General features: G+C 40.6%; 1 protein-coding gene across 4 annotated transcripts in view; it reads left to right on the plus strand.

Moving 5' to 3' along the window:
• PCDH9 (protocadherin 9) overlaps positions 1-14,630 on the plus strand; it is a 956,435-nt gene extending 941,805 nt beyond the window's left edge. For 3 of the 4 annotated variants that reach the window (XM_032773456.2, XM_032773458.2, XM_032773457.2), the window contains exon 4: positions 10,472-14,630. In XM_032773456.2, coding sequence (XP_032629347.1) covers positions 10,472-10,845 — 374 coding nt within the window. In that variant the 3' untranslated portion in view covers positions 10,846-14,630. The remainder of the gene's footprint in view (positions 1-10,471) is intronic. The other variant, XM_075061556.1, reaches the window with a different exon arrangement.
• Positions 14,631-22,732: the final 8,102 nt, after the last annotated feature.

The following is a 22,732-nucleotide window of genomic DNA, read 5'->3' on the forward strand; positions in this document are numbered from 1 at the left end:
TACGAACGTGGTGTTCTGATCGGTGCTTTCTCTGTGAGGGCTTATGGGCCAATCGATCAAGGTGACTCAGCTCCTTTTTCTCCTCCCAATGTCTGACGCAGAGGGAAGAAGATTCTTCTAAAAAAAGGGCCAACACAGGGGCTGAATTGTGAGTCTCAAGTCATGTTTTGGCTCCTGCCTGTCCTGTGGGTAGTGCAGTTACACTCTGCCCCTTAGTTAGGGAAGATCACAGAGTACCAATCCTGCCCTCGTGGAGTAATGTGTGTTTAATATGAGATGGAGAATCAGTATCTGACCATAATATAGAGAGACGCTCAGGGAAAAATAAGTCTCTTATCCAGATTTTTTTAAAGAAAACAACCTTAACCAGACTGAGGCTCAAGCTGACATTTATTTTAACCGACATGGTGGTGAGTAGTTGTAAATAAAATAAAATGAAAAAAATACACATTGCAATGGCCTACTGTAATGCTATAAATGTTGCTAACATATCTCAGTTGCAATAGTTGTCAGCATTCAGCCAAGCTTGCTCACACTGAGTACTACCTTTCTCCACAAGCAGTCCTCTTGAACTCCAGGGCACTATTCATAGAGTATGGTACCATTCAATCAGGGTTGGCTCTGGCAATTTCGCCACCCCAAACACGGCGGCACGCCGCGGGGGGCTCTCTGCCGCTCGCCGGTCCCGCGGCTCCGGTGGACCTCCCGTAGGCATTCCTGCGAGGGTCCAATGGTCCCGCGGTTCCGGTGGAGTTGCCGCAGGCGTGTCTGCAGGAGATCCACTGGAGCCGCGGGACCAGCGGACCGTCTGCAGAAACACCTGCTGCATGTCCACCGGAGCCGCCTGCCGCCCTCTCAGCAACCGGCAGAGCATCCCCCGCGGCATGCCGCCCCAAGCACGCGTTTGGCGCGCTGTGGCCTGGAGCCAGCCCTGCGTTCAATGTAAGTGTGTCACAATCTAGTACAATTAAACCAATATATCTACATGTTCAATCTCAATTTAACACTAGATGGATTTGTGTTCCTGATAAAAATCCTCTAGTTAAGTAAACATTATAGAAATATTTAAGAGTGTATATATAATAAAGAAATAATCAATAGAAAATTTGGAAATGAGACTTCAGGTGAGCTATTTCGACTGGCAGCATGTTGGGATAAATTAACAGAGAAGTAATGTAAATTTGGAGTAAATAGAGAAGAAAATGTAACCATGTCAAAACTGGTGTTGTTTCAGCATGTTGCCTGTAAATCTGTTCAACAAAGTATTTTGATCAAGTAACATAAATATTAGGTATGGGGGGGGGAGCTTGTAAATGACTGTGGCCACAGGATGTTTTATAAATATGTTATAATCTATCACCATCTTTAGGGAATGAGGTTTGTTTTGTTTTGTTTTTGTTTTGTTTTTTAGGCAGCAGGATCTTAGCTAAATAAGGAGAAAGACTCATACTAAAAAACAAATTCTAGTCCAAATACTTTAACAGTAAGTGTGCTGTGTTCTCAGTAAGCCATCCAGTGAAATTTAGAAGGTTTATTTGTATCCTTTGTGGAGATCTCATTTGTTAGATTGTCCCCCAGAAATTGAATGGATTGCAGAAAAAAATGAGAAGATAGAATTAGTTGAGATAATGCCCTCTTGAGCCATAGCTTGAGCAGATGAGAAGAAGATAGATAAGGTCCATATCATGCTGAGGAAGGGTTCTGATTTATAAAGATATGCTATCTGTTATTTGTGTACTATAAAATCTGTCTAAATAACATTATCCTCCCAGGGAGAGAATTTGCTGCTTTGGCTGCCCATGTGCTATTGTATTTGGACTGTCTCCATGTACACATGTTGACTTTTCACCAAAATATTAAATCAGTATGAGAGACACATAAAACATTTAATCCTTATTTATTTGTTAACAAAACATTTTGCCAAATCTTATTTACTCCCCTTCTGTTCTGCCCCAAGGTGACTCTCTCTCTGCAGCTACAATGTGACACTTAAATCCAGGTTACAGTAATTTTTTTTTTTTAAATCAGAATGAGCTTTTACCTTTAATCAGAAACCAGAAGCATATTCCCAAATCTGGACTTGCGGCAAACACCTTCCACGTTTCTAAAGCAGCTCCTCTCCCACACACCCATTTGTCTAAGTTTATCAATGAAAGTTGATAGAAGTTCAAGCACTTTCTGCTAATATTTGCTGGTCTATAAATTTTAAGGTCAAAATGGACCATTTGATCATCCAGGGCTTTTCTACAGGGGGACTTGGAAGTTAATTAAGCTAAATTTAATTAAGAACGCTTTAATTCTGAATGAGTGTGTCCACACAGGCTTTATTGTGGTTTAACTAATGCAATTTAAATTCACATCTTTAGTTAATTGTGGTTAATTTTGCTGAGTGTGCCCATGTAAACAAGCCCCTGTGCCGAGCTCCTCTATAACATGGACCATGGAATTTCATCCAGTTACCCCTGTAACAAGTGAGTGGTAAAGAACTGAAAGCAGGTTAACTACCCATATGTGATAAATAACATGGAGCTATATGTTTGCTCAAGCTATGTGGCCATGCAGGGAACAGAAGGATCTTGCCCCTAAGGGACTGAAGTTTATGAACCAACCCTTAATCTGAGCTGATCTAATAGCCAAAAACAGTGCCCAATGAACTCTGTTAGCAATATCTGTTGTAAAAGAACTGGAAACAAGATGACGATGTAGTTAAACACCTCCATGATACTCTAAGATTCCTTGAAGGAAAGCTGTATGTAGTAGGGCATAGGGTACACTACACTTCAAGTCTGGAAAAACTTGTACAATACAATTTGACCCATAATGAGGTCATTTTCATCTGGCCCTTTTGCTGCCATGCAGAGGAGTAAAGGAGCAGGACCAGTGCTAGGGTTTTGAGCGCTCTAGGCAGATGGTAATTTCGCCGCCCCGCGTGCTGGTCCTGCGGACCCAGTGGAGCTACCGCAGTGGTGCCTGCGGGCGGTCCACCGGAGCCGCGTGAGCAGCCGACCGTCTGCCCGCAGGCACCACTGCGGCAGCTCCAGGGGGGCTGCCTGCCGCCCCCTCCGGCGGCGGTCTGACCCAAGGGGCTCCTGGGCTGCCAGCTGCCGTGGTGGCGCCCTGACCCAGGGAAACCCCGGGCTGCCGGCTGCCGCGGCGGCGCCCTGGCCCAGGAGACACCCTGTGCTGCCGGCTGCCGCTGGCAGCTCAGACTCCCTCTCTGTCTTAGCAGCAGGGCTGCTCAACCATTTAAAAAAAATTTCGGGGTGCTTTTTGGCACCCCCAAATCTCGGCGCCCTAGGCAACCGCCTAGTTCGCCTAAATGGTTGCACCGGCCCTGTAAAGGAGCAGAACTTGTTCAGGCTGTCCAGATTACCCCTTTATGCACTTAACAGTACAAGTTCCACAGTGCACTTCTTCCTATCTTGTCTCCCTCCGCCCACCCTACACACAGGTGGACTGGGAGTGGGCAGCGAAAGGCAGGTAGCATGGAACCTGCACACTAACCAGTGCAACTAAGGCAGCATGGGGGAGAAAGTAATCTACACCTGGTAAAGGAATTACTTTCTCTTAGAGTAAGGTGGGGGAACCTGGGAAATGTGATAATTGCTTCTGCAGAGAGGAAGTGATGCTTTTGGAGTGGTCTGCTACGGTCGTCATATACATGGTCATATTCTGCCACACTTAACTCCTCTTGGTTAGTATTTTACTACATGAATAGTCAGATTCCTTTCAAAGGGACTACTCTGTATGTGTAAGGCTGGCAGCATGTGTCTCTCAGTCTAGCCCAATTAAGGACCAGATTCTGCTGCCAACTTTATTTGGCTCCAGTAATGCCAAATGGGACTAGCTGTGGAGTATGGTGTCTTTCAATGTAAGGGTGACAGAAGCTAGTTTAATTACTAATCAGAAAAAGCAACTTGTACAGCATGTGCCTGGGAGTTTTTGTTTTGTTTTTTGGAACATAACCTAGGATTCAAGAAAGCATTTTCACATTAATTCTTTAATTAATTGAAGAGAAAAATATGTCAGAACCATCTTTGTGTTATAAACCATTTTCTCTCTTTTGATCGTATACAATACTGGCAAAACCTTCATGAAATGCAGGAAAATCAGTTCTGTAATTATAAGTGGAGGGGGCGGAAGGTTTTTATAAAACTTGTAATATGTTGTCTCTTCAGGAAAGGTCATTTAACAATGCAGCGTATGAATGTGTTGCACAGTCAACAAGAGGCTTTCTATATCCAAGGTTAAATAGAGCTGAATTTTGTTAAAGGTCTGGTGTGAAAAGATGAATAAATATGATTGTAACTTCAACTTTTAAATGAAGCTGTGGCCATTGTAGCCTCTCATTAATTGGAATGCAAAATTGCACAAGTCGTTAATAACAGGTTTTGTATGCAGGGGCTTCATAATATTATTATTAAGTGAGACTGGTGAATCACACAAACAGAAACATGAAGACTTACCTTAAAATCAAGCATAACTTTACACAAACAGATACATATTACAAAACACCTCCAAGGCTGGCCTACTCGCAATCTTGTGGACGCCATTAGACATTAAGATGAAGACAATAGTAAGTGGAGAGCACCATAAGTGGGCAATGATGAGCTAGTTATCACCTTCCTGTCATCCCAGTGTTTCAGGTAGGGGTTGGTATGATCATCTTTTTACACCCTTTTCCTTGCATCCCCTACACAACCAGGACTATGTATGATTTAGGTTTAAGCACCCAGCCCATATTTGTCGTTCTGGGGGACCATAATTACGGTTCCAATTGCTACCATAGGCTATTTGCCTCATTGCATTTCCCAGCAGTTTTGATACGTAATGTGGTTTTTCCATGGTTACAGGTATTCCGAAATCCCCTTGGAATTTGGTATTTGAACGTTTTTCTTTCACTTGCTTATCACAATATATATATTGCTAAATCTTATGACTCTACATCAAGTACTTTATCTAGGCCTCATACTTTTGAAATACCTACAACAAATATCTTTACATTTGTTTTCCCTTCTCACGTTACAAGTCTAATGGCCTCCATTTTATCATCTTAAAACATTTTAATTTGTTTTAACACCTGATATATAGTTTAATCTTGTATAATAAATTTCCATAAGATCAGGTCAGGAGTTAAGGGTGGACACCATGTTCACCACTATACCTAAGAGCAATGCATCCTGGCTAATGAATCCTAATTCACAGAGGAGGCTGAAAAGCATCTGAGTACAACTTAACTTGTGGTCTTGACTCTTCCACATTTAAAGAATGAGCCTCCGGCTTTGAGCAAGAGAGTTTTGAAGGAGCCGGTTGAAAAGCAGCTGGTCAACGTGCCAGGAGCTAGTTGCTAATTGCAGCAGTTAGTTAATCAATGAAATAAAAGTTCAGCTTCTGGGTATAATAAAATGAGATAAAAGACCACTCTGAATTTCCACAATTAGGGTATAGCCAACATTTGACTGGCATTTAACTGCTTGCACCTGTCTCCTTTTGAGGCAGCAAGCCATGCAGTTGCCTGACAGTTATTAACAGAATAAAATAATAAAAAAGGCTTGGGGGGGGCATAAGATCTGATATCAATAGTAACAAAGACAATTTAAGGGAGTGTTTGTTATGTACTTTTGTGTTTGCTTTCAAAACATTTAAATCCAGAGACAGATGGCTTGTGTAGTTTTATCAGCAGTTGTGTCATTATGTATTCAAGCAGCCAAGACTGATAACCGGGCTCATGCATTACAGATTGTTCGGAGAACAAATACTTTGAAAAAAACATATCAATAAAGTACTTCAGTGTGGAAAAACTTGATACAGAGATTCCAGTGACATTTTTTGGACAGAAAGGAAACAAATTAATGCAATTATGAAATTAAAGCATCAGGAATAGGTTTTTAAGTGGCGTCGTTGTTTGCAGTAATGAAGCAAGTTTAGAAAATCGGATGAAAGCTATTGTTTGGTAGTGGTGAAGGGGAAAGATAATTACCAGGAAGTCAACATTGTGCTTTCTCAATACAAAGCAGCTAACGCTACCATCCTGCATATCCCAACAGGTTCTTTTCCCCATCATACTGTTCATGATTATTTCACTTGTATCACTGAATACTAAGAAGACTCTTAAGAAGAAATGAACTGTCTTCACAGAGAACATAATTACACAATGCAGGAGCTGAAGAAAACCATGCTACTGTGCTTTATTTTTATTGTGCTGAGCTCATATTTTCTCCAAAATTAATTATTTTTTCTTCTAAATCATATGCATCTTGCACTGGGGGATTTGGCAGAGCCTCCAAAGCATCACAATGATTATTAGTAAGATTTATTAAATGTATTGTGGTTGCATCTAAATGCCCTAATCAGAGATCATGGTGCCTATGATGATAGTCACATGTACGCATTATAAATGAGATTGTCCTTGTCCCAGATGGAATATACTGTTATTCCATTAGTGTGGTATTAAAAGATATTGTCTGTAATCTGAAATGTACCCCTGGGTGTACACATAATGTAGCATCACTTCAAACAAAAAGTAAGAGGCTGTTTTTATGTTGTGATGCCTTAAAGGTAAAGTATCAAAATGTTATTTGCTGATTAACAATTATATAGAGTCCTTCAAGGCATTTTATCTAATTATTCCATAGTTTAATCCTCAGAATTCTCTAGTGAGACTGGTAAACACTCTCTGCATTTTACAGACTGGGGAAACTGAGTCAGAGATCATCAGTGACTTGTTCCAAGTCTACAGTGGGAATGAGTATTACAGGAGTGCTCCTGGCTCCCAGGCTTGCACTGTGAGTGCTAGAGCCCAAACTCTGCTCATATATTTGCAGGTGAAACCCCACAAAGAGCAAGATTTGCCCTTTACAGAGAGGACTACACCCCTGTCAGGCTTGTCTGCATTTGAAATCTATAGATAGGGAAAGTTGAGAACAAAAGCACATCCCTCTTTGAAATGAATTGGATTGTGATAGTCTTTTGGAGAGTCAAAGAAAGAAAATGACATTTGGCTAACCAGAAATATGAGAAATGTCCCTTCCAAAGTGACCTGAAGAGGAGCTCTGTGTAGCTCAAAAGCTTGTCTCTCTCACCAACAGAAGTTGGTCCACTAAAACATATTATCTCACCCACCGAGTTCCTCCAGAATAAGTGATTATCTCCACAGCACCATTCTGTCTCTGTTTATTATACAGCCCCTTTTTCTTAGTAATAAATATTTAAGTAGTACCTTTCATCCAAATATTTCAAAACTATCCACAAACTTCACCAACTTCAGAGGAAATCCATTCTGAGATTAACTGTATTATCACTCTAGGACTCTTACTAAGGAAAGCTAAACACATGAAGTAAATCTCTCCAAGATTAATTTGACATGGCTTATAGGTCCACATGCATATTTTGTCCTAAGTAAAAACAGCTTATTACCCATATAAATTCTAAACTTAAATGATTGCCATATCTCTTTGAACTTTATTTTATTTTATTTAGCTAAACAGGGCAACATAACAGATCCTCTTCATGAGTGTGGAGCTGAAGGTTCTCTTGTTAACCTGCTATTACACTGCAAATTGGAAGTCCAAGGTGCATGCACTGTATTTCTTGAACTGTGTCACTCTGTGGTGAAGGCTTTTCTTTGTGTGTTGAAAGTTTTAATCCCTGCCAAACCTTTCCTCCTTGGGTCAGCAAGATAGCATTTTACTGTGTGATCAGGCTGGTTGGAAAGAGTTTTGCCACTTCTCACTTTCTTCCTGTGAAAATGGGAAAAACCTAATGAAAATTACATTTCTGTTGTCAGCAAAAAAAAAATCAGTTTTTAACCTATAGATAACCTTTGGAAATGTTAACAATATATTGGGATTGCTTCCTTTACTTACTATAGCTTTTTGTACTAAATACTTGCCTCAATTTGATTATAACGGAGTAGTGCCGATTTCAAAGAGGGGCTTTTATAGAACAAGAATCTTTCTCTTCCCATGAATTATCACAGCTCTTATTTTAAACCCAAGATTATTGGCTCTCCTTGAAATTTGTCCTAAACTTCTGCTTTGCAATCACTTTTTTTACCCTAAATTATTGCAGAACTGATTATTTCATCTTATTTTGCCCCAATGTCATTGGTATATATATTTCTTAAATTATTCCAATTGCTTGTACAAGGATTGCAGGAGCTTCCAGTCATGGCTCATCTAGTTAAAAAGACATCATTACTTTTGATGGCCATAGTACCCAGAATCTACTGTTAGATACTAATATGCAAAAAGGGTTGTTCCTGCGCCAGTAACCTCACAGTCTAAGAAAAGATATTCAGAGGTAAGGATAAAGGAAACAATAGTTATGTTTTTTAACAAAATGCATCTAAATTATATTTGCTAAAATTGACTCTAAATGCCGCAGATGATTAATATGTGGAACTCACTGCCACAGGATCTCATGAGGACATTAGCTTAGGAAGATTAAAAAAACATTAGGCACGTTAAAAGAAATAGCAGCTACAGTTAGACTAATTAGGATGATCTGGGGATTTGAAAATAAACCTACTATGCTGCATTTGCTGCAAATGAAGAGACTGAAACCTCCATTTTCGCTACAGCACAAACATCTTCATTTAAATATCTTCAGTGATAATTACAGGCTCAAATTCACAATTATGAAGGTATCTTTGTGCTGGCACAGCCCTGACAGGTTTTTCTGTGGTCTGTATTTTTCTTCTGATTAATGCTAACCTTCATGACTTCAGCCTATCTAGTTAATCTCATTCTCAAAATTAATCCATAATTCCCTTCCTGTCACTTCACTGTTTAATCAAGAAAAAAATGCTTCTTAATTCTTTGATTGCCTGGAGGTCTAGACTGATGATTTGCTCTGAAGTCAAGGAAGGATTTCCCATTGAAGGTCTTCATCAAAATCATCATATATCTAGCAAGGATCATGACCAGGCATTGGTCATTAGATGTATATATTCTCAGATGTTGAGAAATAGGTAACAAAGACATGTGGCAGTTTATCAGTCTTTTGGAACATCTTACCCTATGTGTAAATCCAGTCTGATCAGATCAGTGACTCATCTGCAAGTTCACTCACTTAGAAATATGTTCAGACTGGGGAGAAGGTCAGCACTTTCTGGAGATATGGGTGACTTGTCCACTGAGCTGATAGTCAGGCCTCTGAAGCAGGCCAGTTGTGCTCTCCGTAGTGGGTGAAAGATGCAATGGATCTTAAATATGCATAGCGTATTACAAACTGCATGGTCCATTGCCTGTGATCTCATATTGATGCATGTAAGAAAACCATAAAAACACAAGTGAGTTACGGAAGGTTCACATTGTGTGTAACCTTTGATTTATGTAGTTTTATAGCAAATCTTTGAGATGTGTATTAATGTCCAGTGGGACTAATGTGTTTCACCTATTTAGTGTACCAAATGGGGATCTGTGTGTGGCAAGACAAATTGACAATGGTACAGATTTTCTCATAATCTTATTCTGTTTACTTTGTACCACTCAGGTGCTGCAGAGTGGTAGGATCTAGACCAGGGATCGGCAACCTCTGGCACTCGTCTTGCCAGGATAAGCACCCTGGCTGGCTGGGCCGGTTTGTTTATCTGCCATGTCCGCAGGTTCAGCTGATCACAGCTCCCACTGGCTGCAGTTCGCTGTTCCAGGCAAATGGAGGTGCCAGGAAGTGGCCGCTAACACATCACTTGACCCGCGTCGCTTCCTGCAGCCCCCTTTGGCCCGGGATGGCAAACTGCAGCCAGTGGGAGCTGTGATCAGCCGAACCTGTGGACATAGCAGGTAAACAAACTGGCCCAGCCCGGCCCAATCCTGGTGAGCCATGTGCCAAAGGTTGCCGATTCCTGATCTAGACCTAACTAGCCAGCTGAGAATTCTCTTGCATTTCTGCTCCTACATCCAGGGCCCCACCTGGAAATTGCAGGCGAGATGAGAGTATGCCTGGGCTATGCCAATTCACCCCAGCATTAGTTCTCATAGAGAATCTGGGTCACTGTGTTTGCTTATCACTGTTTTTCGTCTGCCCAAGTGTTTATTTCCTTAATACGGAATTCTTAAAAATTTGATTGCAACCGATTCATATCCGTTGTCTGAGCCTGTTGGCTGATGACTAATTTATCCATCATTCCCTTTTTGAGGAACAGGGAAGTATACAGGCAATGACATAGAAGATGTTTTGATCACAAAAGTCACATTTCACCAAAGACCTTAATAACAGATAACCACTCTCTATTAGCATGCAAGTATATTTTGACACTGTGACATTAACATAATGCCACTTTTTTAAGTCAGTGGCACAGTTGGTTGTAGGATTAAGAACATTACAATTACTTTTCCCATTTTAGCAAATGTCAGGAGTACATGCAGCTTTGACAGCAATATATTCAGAGTGAAAGTCTAACACTATTTCTTTCTCTCTCTTTTCTTTTTTTTTTTTCTTTTTCGGTCTCCTTTGTTGTCTTCTGCAGATGGGCCTCTTGGTCCACGAGGATTAGCTGAAGCTACAGAGATGTGTACTCAAGAATGCCTGGTTTTGGGTCACTCAGATAACTGTTGGATGCCTCCCAGCCTGGGTCCATACCAGCAGCCAAAGTCTCCTCTCTCCACCTTTGCACCTCAGAAAGAATGGGTTAAGAAGGACAAACTAGTGAATGGACACACGTTGACAAGAACCTGGAAAGAAGATAGCAACAGAAACCAGTTCAGTGACCGAAAGCAGTATGGTTCTGGTGAGGGCCATTTCAACACTGGCAATCACATGACTGACATTCCTTTGGCTAACTTGAAGTCTTATAAACAGGCCTCAGGACCTGCTGAGAGTCCAAAGGAGCACCAGCTATAAGAAATGGCTATTTTGGATCAATGACTTTAGTCTACTTAGACTTGCTAATACTGTGCGTGTGTGTGTGTGTGTGTGTCAGAGCTTTATGTACTGGGTAGACCTCTAGAACTATGCTTCACATAGCAGAAATATGCATATCTTTGTGTTAGCCCAATGGAAAGTATAATGTTCTGCAACACAAAAGAGTGTTTCTACTAGTTGTGTGGTTTTGTTAAATAGACATGATTAAACTCTGCAGAGATCTCTCCAGTTTGCAAATATCCTTTTTGTTTGTTTGTTTTTTGACCCTGGACTGCTGCTACAAACAACAGAAGATGCATTTGGAGAGTGATAGACCAAGAGAGAGAGTTCAGTGGATTATAATGATTGAAAAGAATATCCAGTTAGAAAACTGTGCTCTTGCTGTCACTGATCTTTGCTGGGACTGCTATACTTGATATCATACCGCAAACAAAACAACTAAAACTATAAACATTAAACCTATTGTGCTATTAACAACATTAATGGACACTTGTAAGTCAATCAATGTTCAAAATACTTGTAAATAGGAACAATTATTACTAACACAATTTGTGAACTTATAACGTTCACCTAAAAAGGATACTGTAGCATAATTATTTGTTTCACAGTTGCTTTTTACTTTCTTTCATTTGCTTCCTGTTGTTTTGTTTTTAATTTCAGTGATGGTGTTTCCGTGTTAGTAGTCTGTCTGACACACAAAGTTCCAAGGAACTCAAAACACTTGTGTTTAAAAAATAAACCAAACAAAAAACTTCTTGCTTCTGTTTAACAGCAGATGATGCTGGCATTCTAGTAAGCAGAACTGTTTGCAAATATTAAAAAACAAAAGGATTTAGACAAGGGCTTTAAATTTTAATAACTTTAATTTCACTTCCATTCTGTTTTGCAAAGCAGGGGAACTTAAAAAAAAGAAAAAAGAAGTTAGCTATATGGGTGGTGGCAAAGGAGCGTCAGATGGCATTTATTTAGGAACCCTGATCAGTTAACTGTCGTCTCACAATTAATGAAAAGTAACATTGAGCTAATTTGGAGTAGAAGGAGTGAAATTTGGAGAAACAAAATACAAGGATCATTTTCTTTCCAATTGGGCAAGTGTGTGTCTATATCTAAGACAGTTTGTATTGCTGAAAAAGCGGCATTTGTGTTGATCCTCATCTGTGTTAATGTTGTAGTAACACGTGTTTTTAGACCATAGCCACAGAATATTTAATGTGTTGTGCCTTCATGATGTAACAGAGCATTCTCCTGGTAGGCTAGTTGGGGAAACTAAGGGTTAAAACTCTAATTATTGCTGTTTAACTGTTTGTTATCATAGTTGGTCAATGCCTGGCAGGTACCGGCGTCATGTCACTTCAGTCAAACCAGCAGAGTGACTCTTACTATTAATAAGATCTAAGTTGCACGTAAAACAAATCCAAATCTGGACATTCATAGGCGGTTTTTGTTAAGGCATGACAGATGATTTAAACAAATAAATAGCATGCAGAAAAAAATAAGAAAGAAAAAAAGAAAAAGAAAAAAAAAGCCCTTACAGGAAAAAAAGGGAAAATTATCTTATGCCACAGTTGATCAGTCTTAAAATAACAAACTTAGGTAGTCTGAAGGTTAATTTGTTCTTACCAAAAAAAAAAACAAAAGGTTTTTTTTTTGTATATAGCAGTTTACAGTTTTTTTCCTCCACAGTATAAAGACATAAAATGGGTTAGGGGTGCATTGCTTATTGCAGTACTTACGTCAGTTTGTGAGGGGTGTTTGATGACTTTGACAGAATAAATATCTGAACAGTTATCCTTGTTACTGCTTTGCCAGTTCAACGTTATTTACAGTTATTCAGCTCTTGCAATAAATGTTCTGAATTCCTGCTTGTCTTGTGTTAGTTCTTGGGCAAATGCCTAAGCGACTTTATTCCCATTCATTTCCTTTGTTGGTTCATTATGAATATATGTTATTCTTCTAAACATATTCATTTGGTTCACCTAGTCCTCCTGGATGAGGAAGGTACATAGAGAAAATTGCAAACATTTAGGGCCTTATTCAGCGACTCCTATGGTGAGTCAGACTGAAAGAGTTCTGTAGAACTTCAGGAGCAAGGTACCACTTACCAGGAGTTAAGGGTGTCAGCATCTGCCCTACTTTGTTAGGCAAACCTGTGCACACAGAGTAACCAGGAGTCTTTGGCAAGTGGCAGTAAGGAAGCATTTCCCCATAATGATTTGTAACCTTAGTGGCCACTAAAAAAACCCTGCATTCACCTCATTGCAGTTGTTAATCTTATCTCAGAGTAGTCTGTAGTATTTTCAACTTTAAGTATAGAAGATACCACAGTAAACTCAAAATACTGCGATGTAGTAAATAGGGATATTTTTAAAGATCAGTCATTGTGGTCACGTAATAGTTTTTTGTTGCTTTATAGTAAAAGAACACACTGAGATAAAGGGGTAATGAGAAATGTAACCTATTTTTTGATTGTGCTGAGTTTCAAAACCTAGAGATGAAATGAATTGCAAATTAAAAATAGAAAAACTGTTTGAGATCCTAAACATCTCTCAAAATGCCTTAAAATAAAAAATAAGGGCCCTTTCTAAGATGACTATTTGAAAACTAGTTCCTATTTGCTTACCCATCAGGAACAGAGTTCCCTCTCTGGCCAATAAGAATTGAGTATGACATTTCCACAGCCAGGTAGGAGCCGTATTCCTTAATCTACTAGTACTTCCATAGTTTGTGTTATTATCAGCTCTTGCAGGAAAAACACAGAAGTACAAGCTAGGATTCTGGCAGGTGAAATATATATTTTTTAATTTCACTCTAAACAAGTTACTCATTTGTAATTGTAAGTCTTTAATATATTCACTAGCTTTTAAATTTAAAAAATAATCAGTTCACCATTAATATGGTAACACACTATGTCTTAGTCCCATTAAAGCAAATGGGAGTTTTGCCATTTGCATCAATGGGCTCTGGATTTGGCTCTAAATATGTAGTCAATGAGTACTGTTTTATTTACAACTAATTGGTTGGCTCAGTCCCTGGTACTAGCACTGTTGTGTAAATCCCATAAATTTAAAACAAACAAACAAAAAACCCAACAATTGAAATGCTGAGAAATTCACTGATGTACCAGACAAGGAGCTCTTCTCCCTCCCCACCTTGCAGAGGCCTAAAATGTTGATGAATGCCCAGAATTATTCAAATGTTTCTTCAGCTTTCATGGCTTGGCACCAAGCATTACCGGCAATTATTGGTGAGCAAGCTGGGCTGTATGTGGATGCTTTGCTTGTGTCAGTTCAAGACTGCTTCCTTCAGTTGGGCAATGTGGATGCGTTTTCCCTCCCCTAGATGTACACATTTAAAGGAATGTGTGGAAAGATAAACCTCAGGCTGCTTTGATATTTATTTATTTTTAAGATCAGATAAGTAGAGAAGGGCAGAATCATACAGGACTTTAAAGGCAGTGACTGAAAGTTTAATTCTCAAGCAGTTTGAGGAGTCGGCAGCCCTGGAGGGATTTAAAGAAGGGGATGGCATGGCCAAGCATAACTCTTAGGATGACAGTATGGAGGGGGAAAGTACTACAGTGATGCATTCCACATACGAAGATAACAAACAATGCTCCCATTGCCATGAGAACGCTCCCATGATATACAGCATGGTCATAGGAAGGACTGATCTTCGGCAGGACAGATTCTCTCTGACCACAGGTTTCAGAATAGCAACCATGTTAGTCTGTATCCACAAAAAGAACAGGAGTACTTGTGGCACCTTAGAGACTAACAAATTTATAATAGGTGCCACAAGTACTCTTTCTATGACCACCGAATAGTTACAATTCAGATGATTAATTATAAAATATGGCTGTCTTCTGTGTGTGGCTGTGTTTGTGATATTGCCAAATAAATACTATCAGTGCTGTGCAACACTCGCAGCCAAAACAAAAGAGCATTCATACCTTCCTCCTTACCACACTCCGTTACCTTTAGTTGTTGCTGAGGTGTGAGACTCCTTGCCTTACTCAGAGACTACAGCACATATGATCAGGGCTTCACAGAATCATAGAAATGGCAAGTCCAGCCCCCTGTGCTGAGGCAAGCCCAAGTAAACCTAGATCATCCCTGTCAGCTGTCTGTCCAACTTGTTCTTAAAAACCTCCAATGTGGGGGATTGTACAATCTCCATTGGAAGCCTGGTCCAGAGTTTAACTGTCCTTATAGTTAGAAAGTTTTTCCAATATCTAACCTAAATCTCCCTTGCTGCAGATTAAGCTGATTACTTCTTGTCCTACCTTCAATGCACATGGAGATCATTTGACCACAGTGTTATCCTCAAAAACCCACAATACATTTGTAGACTAACATCAATAATCTGTGGTTCCATAGCTAAATAATTTGCTGTGGCATACAGCCCTTTCTAAAGAATAATTCTTGGGCTCCAAAACCTCAGCTTTCATTAATGAAAAATTTCTAGCCCTTTCTGCTGCAAAGAAAACCTTGAAAATGTGAACTAATGCACTGTCTTCCTCACTCTACAGAGTGCCTCGGCCAATAGCTCTCAGAGAGAGGAATGAATTTAGGATGTTTTTTTTACTCTGAAAGCTAAAGACAACAATTTAACTGTTAGCATTATTCATATTTCGCTGCTGATCACTTTAGCAAATAATGTGTTTATCCCACAATCTGATAGTGCCTCTGGCTTCTTGCCTTGTCCCTCAAGCCCTAAGAGGTTTATACCCCACTGCCAAAGCCTTCAGCTTCACTTTCCCCCAGTTTACTGACTGCATTTTCTAATTCTGCAAAATTGGCTTTCAGGGAATGTGTTCCCCTAGTATAGCTGTTTACTATGCTCTATTAAGTTCCTTGGGGCAGGGACCATTCTTTGTTTTGTACTGCCTGGAGGACAGTGACAACACAGCAGAGGGCCAGATTCTGAGTCTAATGGCTTCAATGGAAGCCCTTTAGAGGGTATTGGTGTCTGGCCCATAATCAGGGCCGGCTCCAGGCACCAGCGCAGGAAGCATGTGTCTGGGGTGGCACATGCTAAGGGGCAGCATTCTGTCTTGGGGCAGCATAGTCCGAGTGGTTGTTGGTTTTTTTTGCTTCAGTAGTTCAGGCAGCTTTTTTTTTTGCTTGAGACAGCAAAAATAGCCTTTGCCCATAATTAGTAAAAACAATAAACTGCAAGTGCTTCAGTACTCCTAACTATCTGCTTTATAATTAAATTAACAAGTGCATATCTAGCAGCTCATTCTCTTTATGATCTACCCACATAGCTTCCCTGGAGATAACTGGAACGTATGTGCTGACATGTGGCCTAATTCTGCAAAATGCTGAACGGCTCCTTCAAGGAGCTGAGCACCTTCTCCTGACCTTGCAGTCAATAGAAGCTGAGAACAGTCGTCACCACCTTGTAGGAGAAGCTCAGCATCTGCCAGGACCGGGCCCCTGTTGCACATTAAGTTTTGAAGCATTAACGCTCTCACTAACTGTGTCACTTAATGTAAAAGTCTGTTTGCAGCTGTAGTATTTGTACTGCTGCCTGATTGATGGAGTGTAAAGTAGCTCTTTAGCTACCAGACAGGTTCTGGAGTTCTGGTTGCCTTAGGACTGGAAAGAATTGAAAAGAAGGCAATGTCCCTCACTCCGAACATCATGCTCTGTAGAACACAGCCACTTTGTAATCAGTTTGTTGTGCCCAGGTATTGAAACACATTCTAGTAATGCATGGCATGTGAATAGATACCTTATTTATTTGTAATGATATATATTTAAATATTATCAAGCACATAATTGCTCAATCTAATTTAATGGATTTTTTTGATCTATGAATCTTGTTCAATGTACTTTAAATTGTATGAAACAGCATATTCTGAAGACTACCCTCACCTTTATTCATGAAATAAAGTTCTCTCTTTTGTGTGTTATATCCCTGTTTGTACAAACATGCGATAAAGTTAAAACAGCTAAGTACTGTACAGGCATTGTAACTGTTTCTTTTATTGTCTAAATATATGCTTATGACAATTTTAAGTAGTTATCCGAGTTTTAAGAATGTGTCGTCTGTGTTCATTGTTGTCTAGTATATAAGCCCAAATTCAAAGGAAAGTTGAGCCAAGGTAGTTCCTTGTGTAACACTGAATGCGCAATTTGCTTAAAAATGTCTAAGCTGCCCTAGGTCGATGTGACCAACACACTTGACCAAGCCATAAAACAAACACACAGTACAATGCTTATGGCTCACTTACCGCAGATGTCACAAATGGATGCATTTTTTTAGTTCTCATCCCAAGTACTGTGAAACGCCAATGCTGCATGGTCATTGATTAACAATTGGCCCTCTCTGTGAGCCTACAGTACCCAAAAGATAATATTGTGAATGGCTGACTTAATATTAGCTAAGTCAGGGAATCTGGTGCCTTACTTGCAGAAGCTGGGGGGGAAATTTCATATACTGGGCAATTTTTTAGGGATGTTCAGCCTAACTATTAACCTGAATGGTGACCTTTTTCAGGGATTTTGGTTGTTCTCACTGGTAAGCCAGAAATATTTTGGTTGAATCCTGACTCTGTTGAAGTCAGTGGTAGTTTTGCCCTTGCCTCTGATGGGGCCAGGATGTCACCATCCCTAACTATGTGGGATGTTCATTTCCTTCCAGGACATTTCCCTTCTTCCTTCCTGTCTCCTCTCCCTTCCACTAGCCTTGAGGGGACCCCCTTTCTTACTTTCCTTGCCTTTGGGGTTTTCTGGAGAAGGGGGAAAATACAGCAAAGAAGTTGCTAGAATGTTGGCTGGAGGCAATTAGTTGCTTCAGACCTCCTAGCTCCCTTCTGTGCTGGATGGTTTTCCTTTCCTTCATAACTCCTCTTTGGGGATCCCAGATGGCTCCTCTTCCCATCAGCCATCTTCCCGCATGTATTTGTTTTCCCCTCTCCAATCCTTGGAAGGCCACCTGCACTCCTTGCATACTAAGAGTCAGGTAAAGCCAAAACCATCAACACCACCTCTTTCGTGACACTAACAGACACATTTCTCAGTAGCAATCTCCACCAAGGTGGGCACCCATGTGGTCCTGTAACCACACAGGACTTGGGAATATGATATCAAATGAGTGCTGATATGAAAGAGGGCCACTAACTCCCATGGCTGTTATAAGGAAGAAATAGGAGGGCCAGCAAAGAGCAATTGTAATGGTTCTGGGGGCACCCAAGACTGCATGTCACCTTGTTACCCCCTAGTCTCCAGTGAGAGGGAGACTTGCTAGTACTTAACTGGATATCATCTCCCTGACACCTTCTGTTGGTTAGCCATCTAAACAATATCTTCTGAGCTATGCCAGCCCTTTCTTTGCCTTGCAGGTTAACAACAGATGTACCCCTTCAGTCCCTTAGCCCCTTCAAAGTGCTCTCCAGTAATGTTCAGCCCCTTATCCACTGAATTCTTACAGTAATACCAAGTCTACTGTCTCTAAGGGGTCTGTGTATATGCCAGCTTTTTTGATTTAAATCAAGATCAGCTCCTCATATAATACCACAGCACTGAGATACATTGTGAAAACAATCATCAGGTTTTTTTATCAAACATCAAAATAATGGAAGGGTTGCATATAAAACAAAATCAAAACAAAATTCTGAGAGACTAGACTTAACAGGATAATCTTCTGTCTAAATAAGTTCAACTCACCCGAAATGTTCTTTGCAGCACTTCAGCAAAGTCAGTCTGAGATCCTGTTTTCAAACATGTAATTACGCTGCCCTGTTGCTTCCTGTGTTCAGGATAAAGAGGTGTTTTCCTTGCCTCCTACATAGACCCTCGCCCCACCAAAGTTCATTGTCTTTGCACACAGGCAGGCTAAACACTATGGTTTGTTTTTCCCTGTGTGTTCCTTTCCTGTTGACTCTAAAATGGGTCTTCCATTGCATCGGCTTTAGCATGACCAATTGTCCCAATTTTACAGGGACAGTCCCGATATTCAGGGCTTTTTCTTATATAGGCACCTATTACTCCTCATCCCCATCCCAAATTTTAACACTTTCTATCTGGTCACCTTAGTCGGCTTATAATACTACATTTACATTTTGACAGAGAGATATACACCTTATCTCCTGTCTGGGTGAAAACCTGTTTTCCCTCTGTGGTTATTGACAGACTTTAAAACTTATTTTCAGTACATATAAACAACTCCTTAACTATCAGCTGTATATACTGTGACAAAGTTCCTCCTCTACCTTGGTGGGTCCTGCGCTTATTGGCAGATTTGTTCACCTCAGTAATCTCCCCCACAGTCTGGATCAACTCCTCCTGTGTCTGATCAGGAGTTGGGAGGTTTGGGGGGAATCCGGGCCCGCCCTCTACTCCGGGTTCCAGCCCAGGGCCCTATTGATTTGCAGCTGTCTATAGTGCCTCCTGTAACAGCTGTGTGACAGCTACACCTCCCTGGGCTACTTCCCCAAGGCCTCCTCCAAACACCTTCTTTATCCTCACCACAGGACCTTCCTCCTGGTGTCTGATAACGCTTGTACTCCTTAGTCCTCCAGCAGCACACCCTCTCACTCTCAGCTTCTTGTTTCTCTTGCTCCCAGCTCCTCACACTCACTTCCTCTCCTCTGGCTCCTCCCTATCTGACTGGAGAGAGCTCCTTTTACAATCCAGGTCCCCTGATTAGCCTGCCTCGATTGGCTGCAGGTGTTCTAATCAGCCTGTCTGCCTTAATTGATTCTAGCAAGTTCCTGACTATCTAGTGCAGACCCTGCTCTGGTCACTCAGGGAACAGAAAACTACTCACCCAGTGACCAGTATATTTGCCCTCTACCAGACTCCTACACCCCACTGGCCTGGGTCTGTCACAATACATAAAACATTGATTGAGGATCAATATGACATAAGCTTTTATAAGAGACTTCACAGAACATTCTTTGGTGAGCTGAATGTACATGCCAGACTCAGGAGATAGCTGTAAAATCTATGCAAATAGGAAAAGAATCACTTTAACCACCTGTTTGTGAACAACCCATGGGCCTCAATGAATAAGAAATTATAATTGTGATCTGTGTCCAGTTTGCAATGAGATTAAAACAAGGGGCCATCTATAAAGAAACAAATTGCCCATAACTAACAGTTCGATCAGCTGTAGCCAAAACCAAGATATAGTTGATGAGAGTAAGATTCTGAATGCCCTGATAGTGGATATACTTTCACGTGATGCAAGTTCAAGAAGCTATGTATTGAGAAGATGTTCCTTTAATCTGACATTCTAAAATGTATGACGATGATATTCTACAATATAATGATATTCTATAATATCACAATATACCGTTTATTTTTCCTATTGCAAGTCATTTTCCAATTAATTAATATGTGCTAGCACTCCATTATCTTTATTAGTACTTAAAATTATTTCTGGTTAATCTTTTATTTTCTTCTTCTTAAAAGAAGAGTTGATTTTCCCTCTACATTGGGGTGGGCAACCTCTGGCAAGTGGCTCGCCAGGGTAAGTACCCTGGAAGGCCGGTCCAGTTTGTTTACCTGCCGCATCCACAGATTGGCTGATCATGGCTCCCACTGGCCGCGGTTTGCCACTCCAGGCCAATGGGGGAGGTGGGAAGCTGCGGCTTGCACAACCCTCGGCCTGCGCCGCTTCCGGTGGCCCCCATTGGCCTAGGACGGCGAACTATGGCCAGGGGGAGCTGAGATCAGCTGAACCTGCGGATGCGGCAGGTAAACAAACTGGCCTGGCCCGCCAGGGTGCTTACCCTGGCGAACTGCATGCCAGAGGTTGCCGACCCTTGCCATCTTTGTGGGTCTTAGTTTTTATGCTTTCCACATCATAATTATATGTTTTCCAGTCTGTTTTTCCAGTATTCTCTTTTGGCTTTGAATATGATTTCTGGCTTATGTGCTTTTGATTTTTTTAAAGTATTCCATATGTATTGTTTTCTGCAGTGAATGTGCAAGGCCTGTGTTTTAATGCATGATCTTGTGTTCCTAGGACACTTAAACTATATCTTCCTGGAAGTTGTATCTACATTATTGATAAAGATCATGCATAATTGCTGACCACCATGTGGTGTTAAGCCCCCGAGAGCAAAACGAAAAAGAACAGGAGGCAGCCACATAAAGACAATTATTTTATCTACACATGAAACCTGTACTGTGGTCTGAAAGCAAAAGGTACAACTGTCTATTCAATCAGCAAAACTACATATTGTTGCTGACTGCAGTTCAGCAACACATTTTTTCTTCCCTGCTTTGCAAGCCACTTTGAATGAAATCAGGAAGTCTGATATACATAAATTCATGAAAGAAGAAACTTATGTTTAGAAATGGGCCTAAACCACATCTTTGGATCCAAACATGGCTGAACTGTGGGGGATGTTAGCTACAGATTTGGATATGAAGTTAGTGATTTGCCTCATGTATATAAATGTCTAAAAATGACTGTAGCCCTGGATCCTAATATCTCTGAACTACGGGAAAGTTGAGAACACAAAATGTTCCAAATGTTGTGGCACAGGCCTTATTGATATGGAGATTTAAGAAGCCCTGAGAGGGCTTGTAAGAGGGGGAATATAAGCCTGCAATGTGGAATCAGGTTAAACAAATATGTCATTCATTGTCCTGGTATCTTCTCCATTTTTTGTTTTCTTTCCAGATATTTGCAGGGTAATGTTGCTAGAGTTCTTAAGTATATTCTTGCAAAGTCGGAGCCAACTTCACACTATCTTTCTGTAGCTATCTCTGTACAGATAGCACTCTAGAGCTTCTATGTGTGAAACCTTCATAATAGGCTCAGCCAGCCATCCTTAACTAGCTTAAGGCTTAAGCATCTTCAGTCCCCAAAGCCTGGGTCACCTAATGAGTGTGCCCAGTTGGAACAATGTCTATTTTACAAAAGTGGTAGTTGAAGGAAAGTATCCTGCTAGCATGTTGTTTTATTTGACTGTCTGACTGTATATGGTTCATTTACTACTGCTGAGGCTAAGAACAATAAACTTACAAGCAGTAATTCTATACCAATATTCGTTCAATTAATATATGGTTTTTGTATGGGAAGTACAAAGAAATTAAGTTTCTCTGCATTTTCAGAATATCAAATATGTGATTACTGCATATAATAAGCTTGCAGTCACAGACCGTAATTCTTTGGTCCTGAACAATTGCACAATTACTAATTCAACTACAGTAACATAGGGCGTAGACACTGATGATTTCAAAAAGGACACTGCTGACTTAATTAGGCCTCAAAATTTACCTTTTCAAAATTATAGCAATTCTTCTTGTCATACTTTGATGTCTTTGAGGTATTTGAAGCAAACAATCCAAGAAGAATATTTAAAAAAAAGAGAACAGAAGGAGAAAGAAAGACAGAGATAAGACACAGAAAAATTGTTTGGGTATTCAGTAACCCAAACAATGTTTTGGCTCTGTGCTCATGCTAGAGTGAACACATCAATGAATATGCATCATAGGCACATACAAGCCAAGACTGCTTCTAGCTGTACTGTCCTCACTCTCTCACCTCCTCAACTTCCCATCACATTGATTCTAGTTTCAGGCAGCAAAATGAACAGGTCCTCAAGTTGTGAGGAAGATATTTTGCATCAAGATGAGCTGCTGCTCCCCTTGAAGGAGACTTTATAATAATATTCCACTTTGCTGTCAAAGCCGTTAATGTAGTCATTATGCTGTAAGGGCACAATTCAACTTCCTTGAAGTAAATGTACAAGCTCCCATTGATTTCAGGGGAAGATGGGTTAGCCCAAGCAAAAGTTTTCAGGCCTGGTGTCATTCCATCAAGCTGGGTTGAAAGTGGGGGCTGCCGTGTCATGGCAGAGCCTCCACGTGCATACGCACAGAATGTATCCTGGTGCATAGAA

The sequence above is a fragment of the Chelonoidis abingdonii genome, chromosome 1 (genome assembly GCF_003597395.2).
Source record: "Chelonoidis abingdonii isolate Lonesome George chromosome 1, CheloAbing_2.0, whole genome shotgun sequence".
In the NCBI taxonomy this organism is placed as follows: domain Eukaryota; kingdom Metazoa; phylum Chordata; order Testudines; family Testudinidae; genus Chelonoidis; species Chelonoidis abingdonii.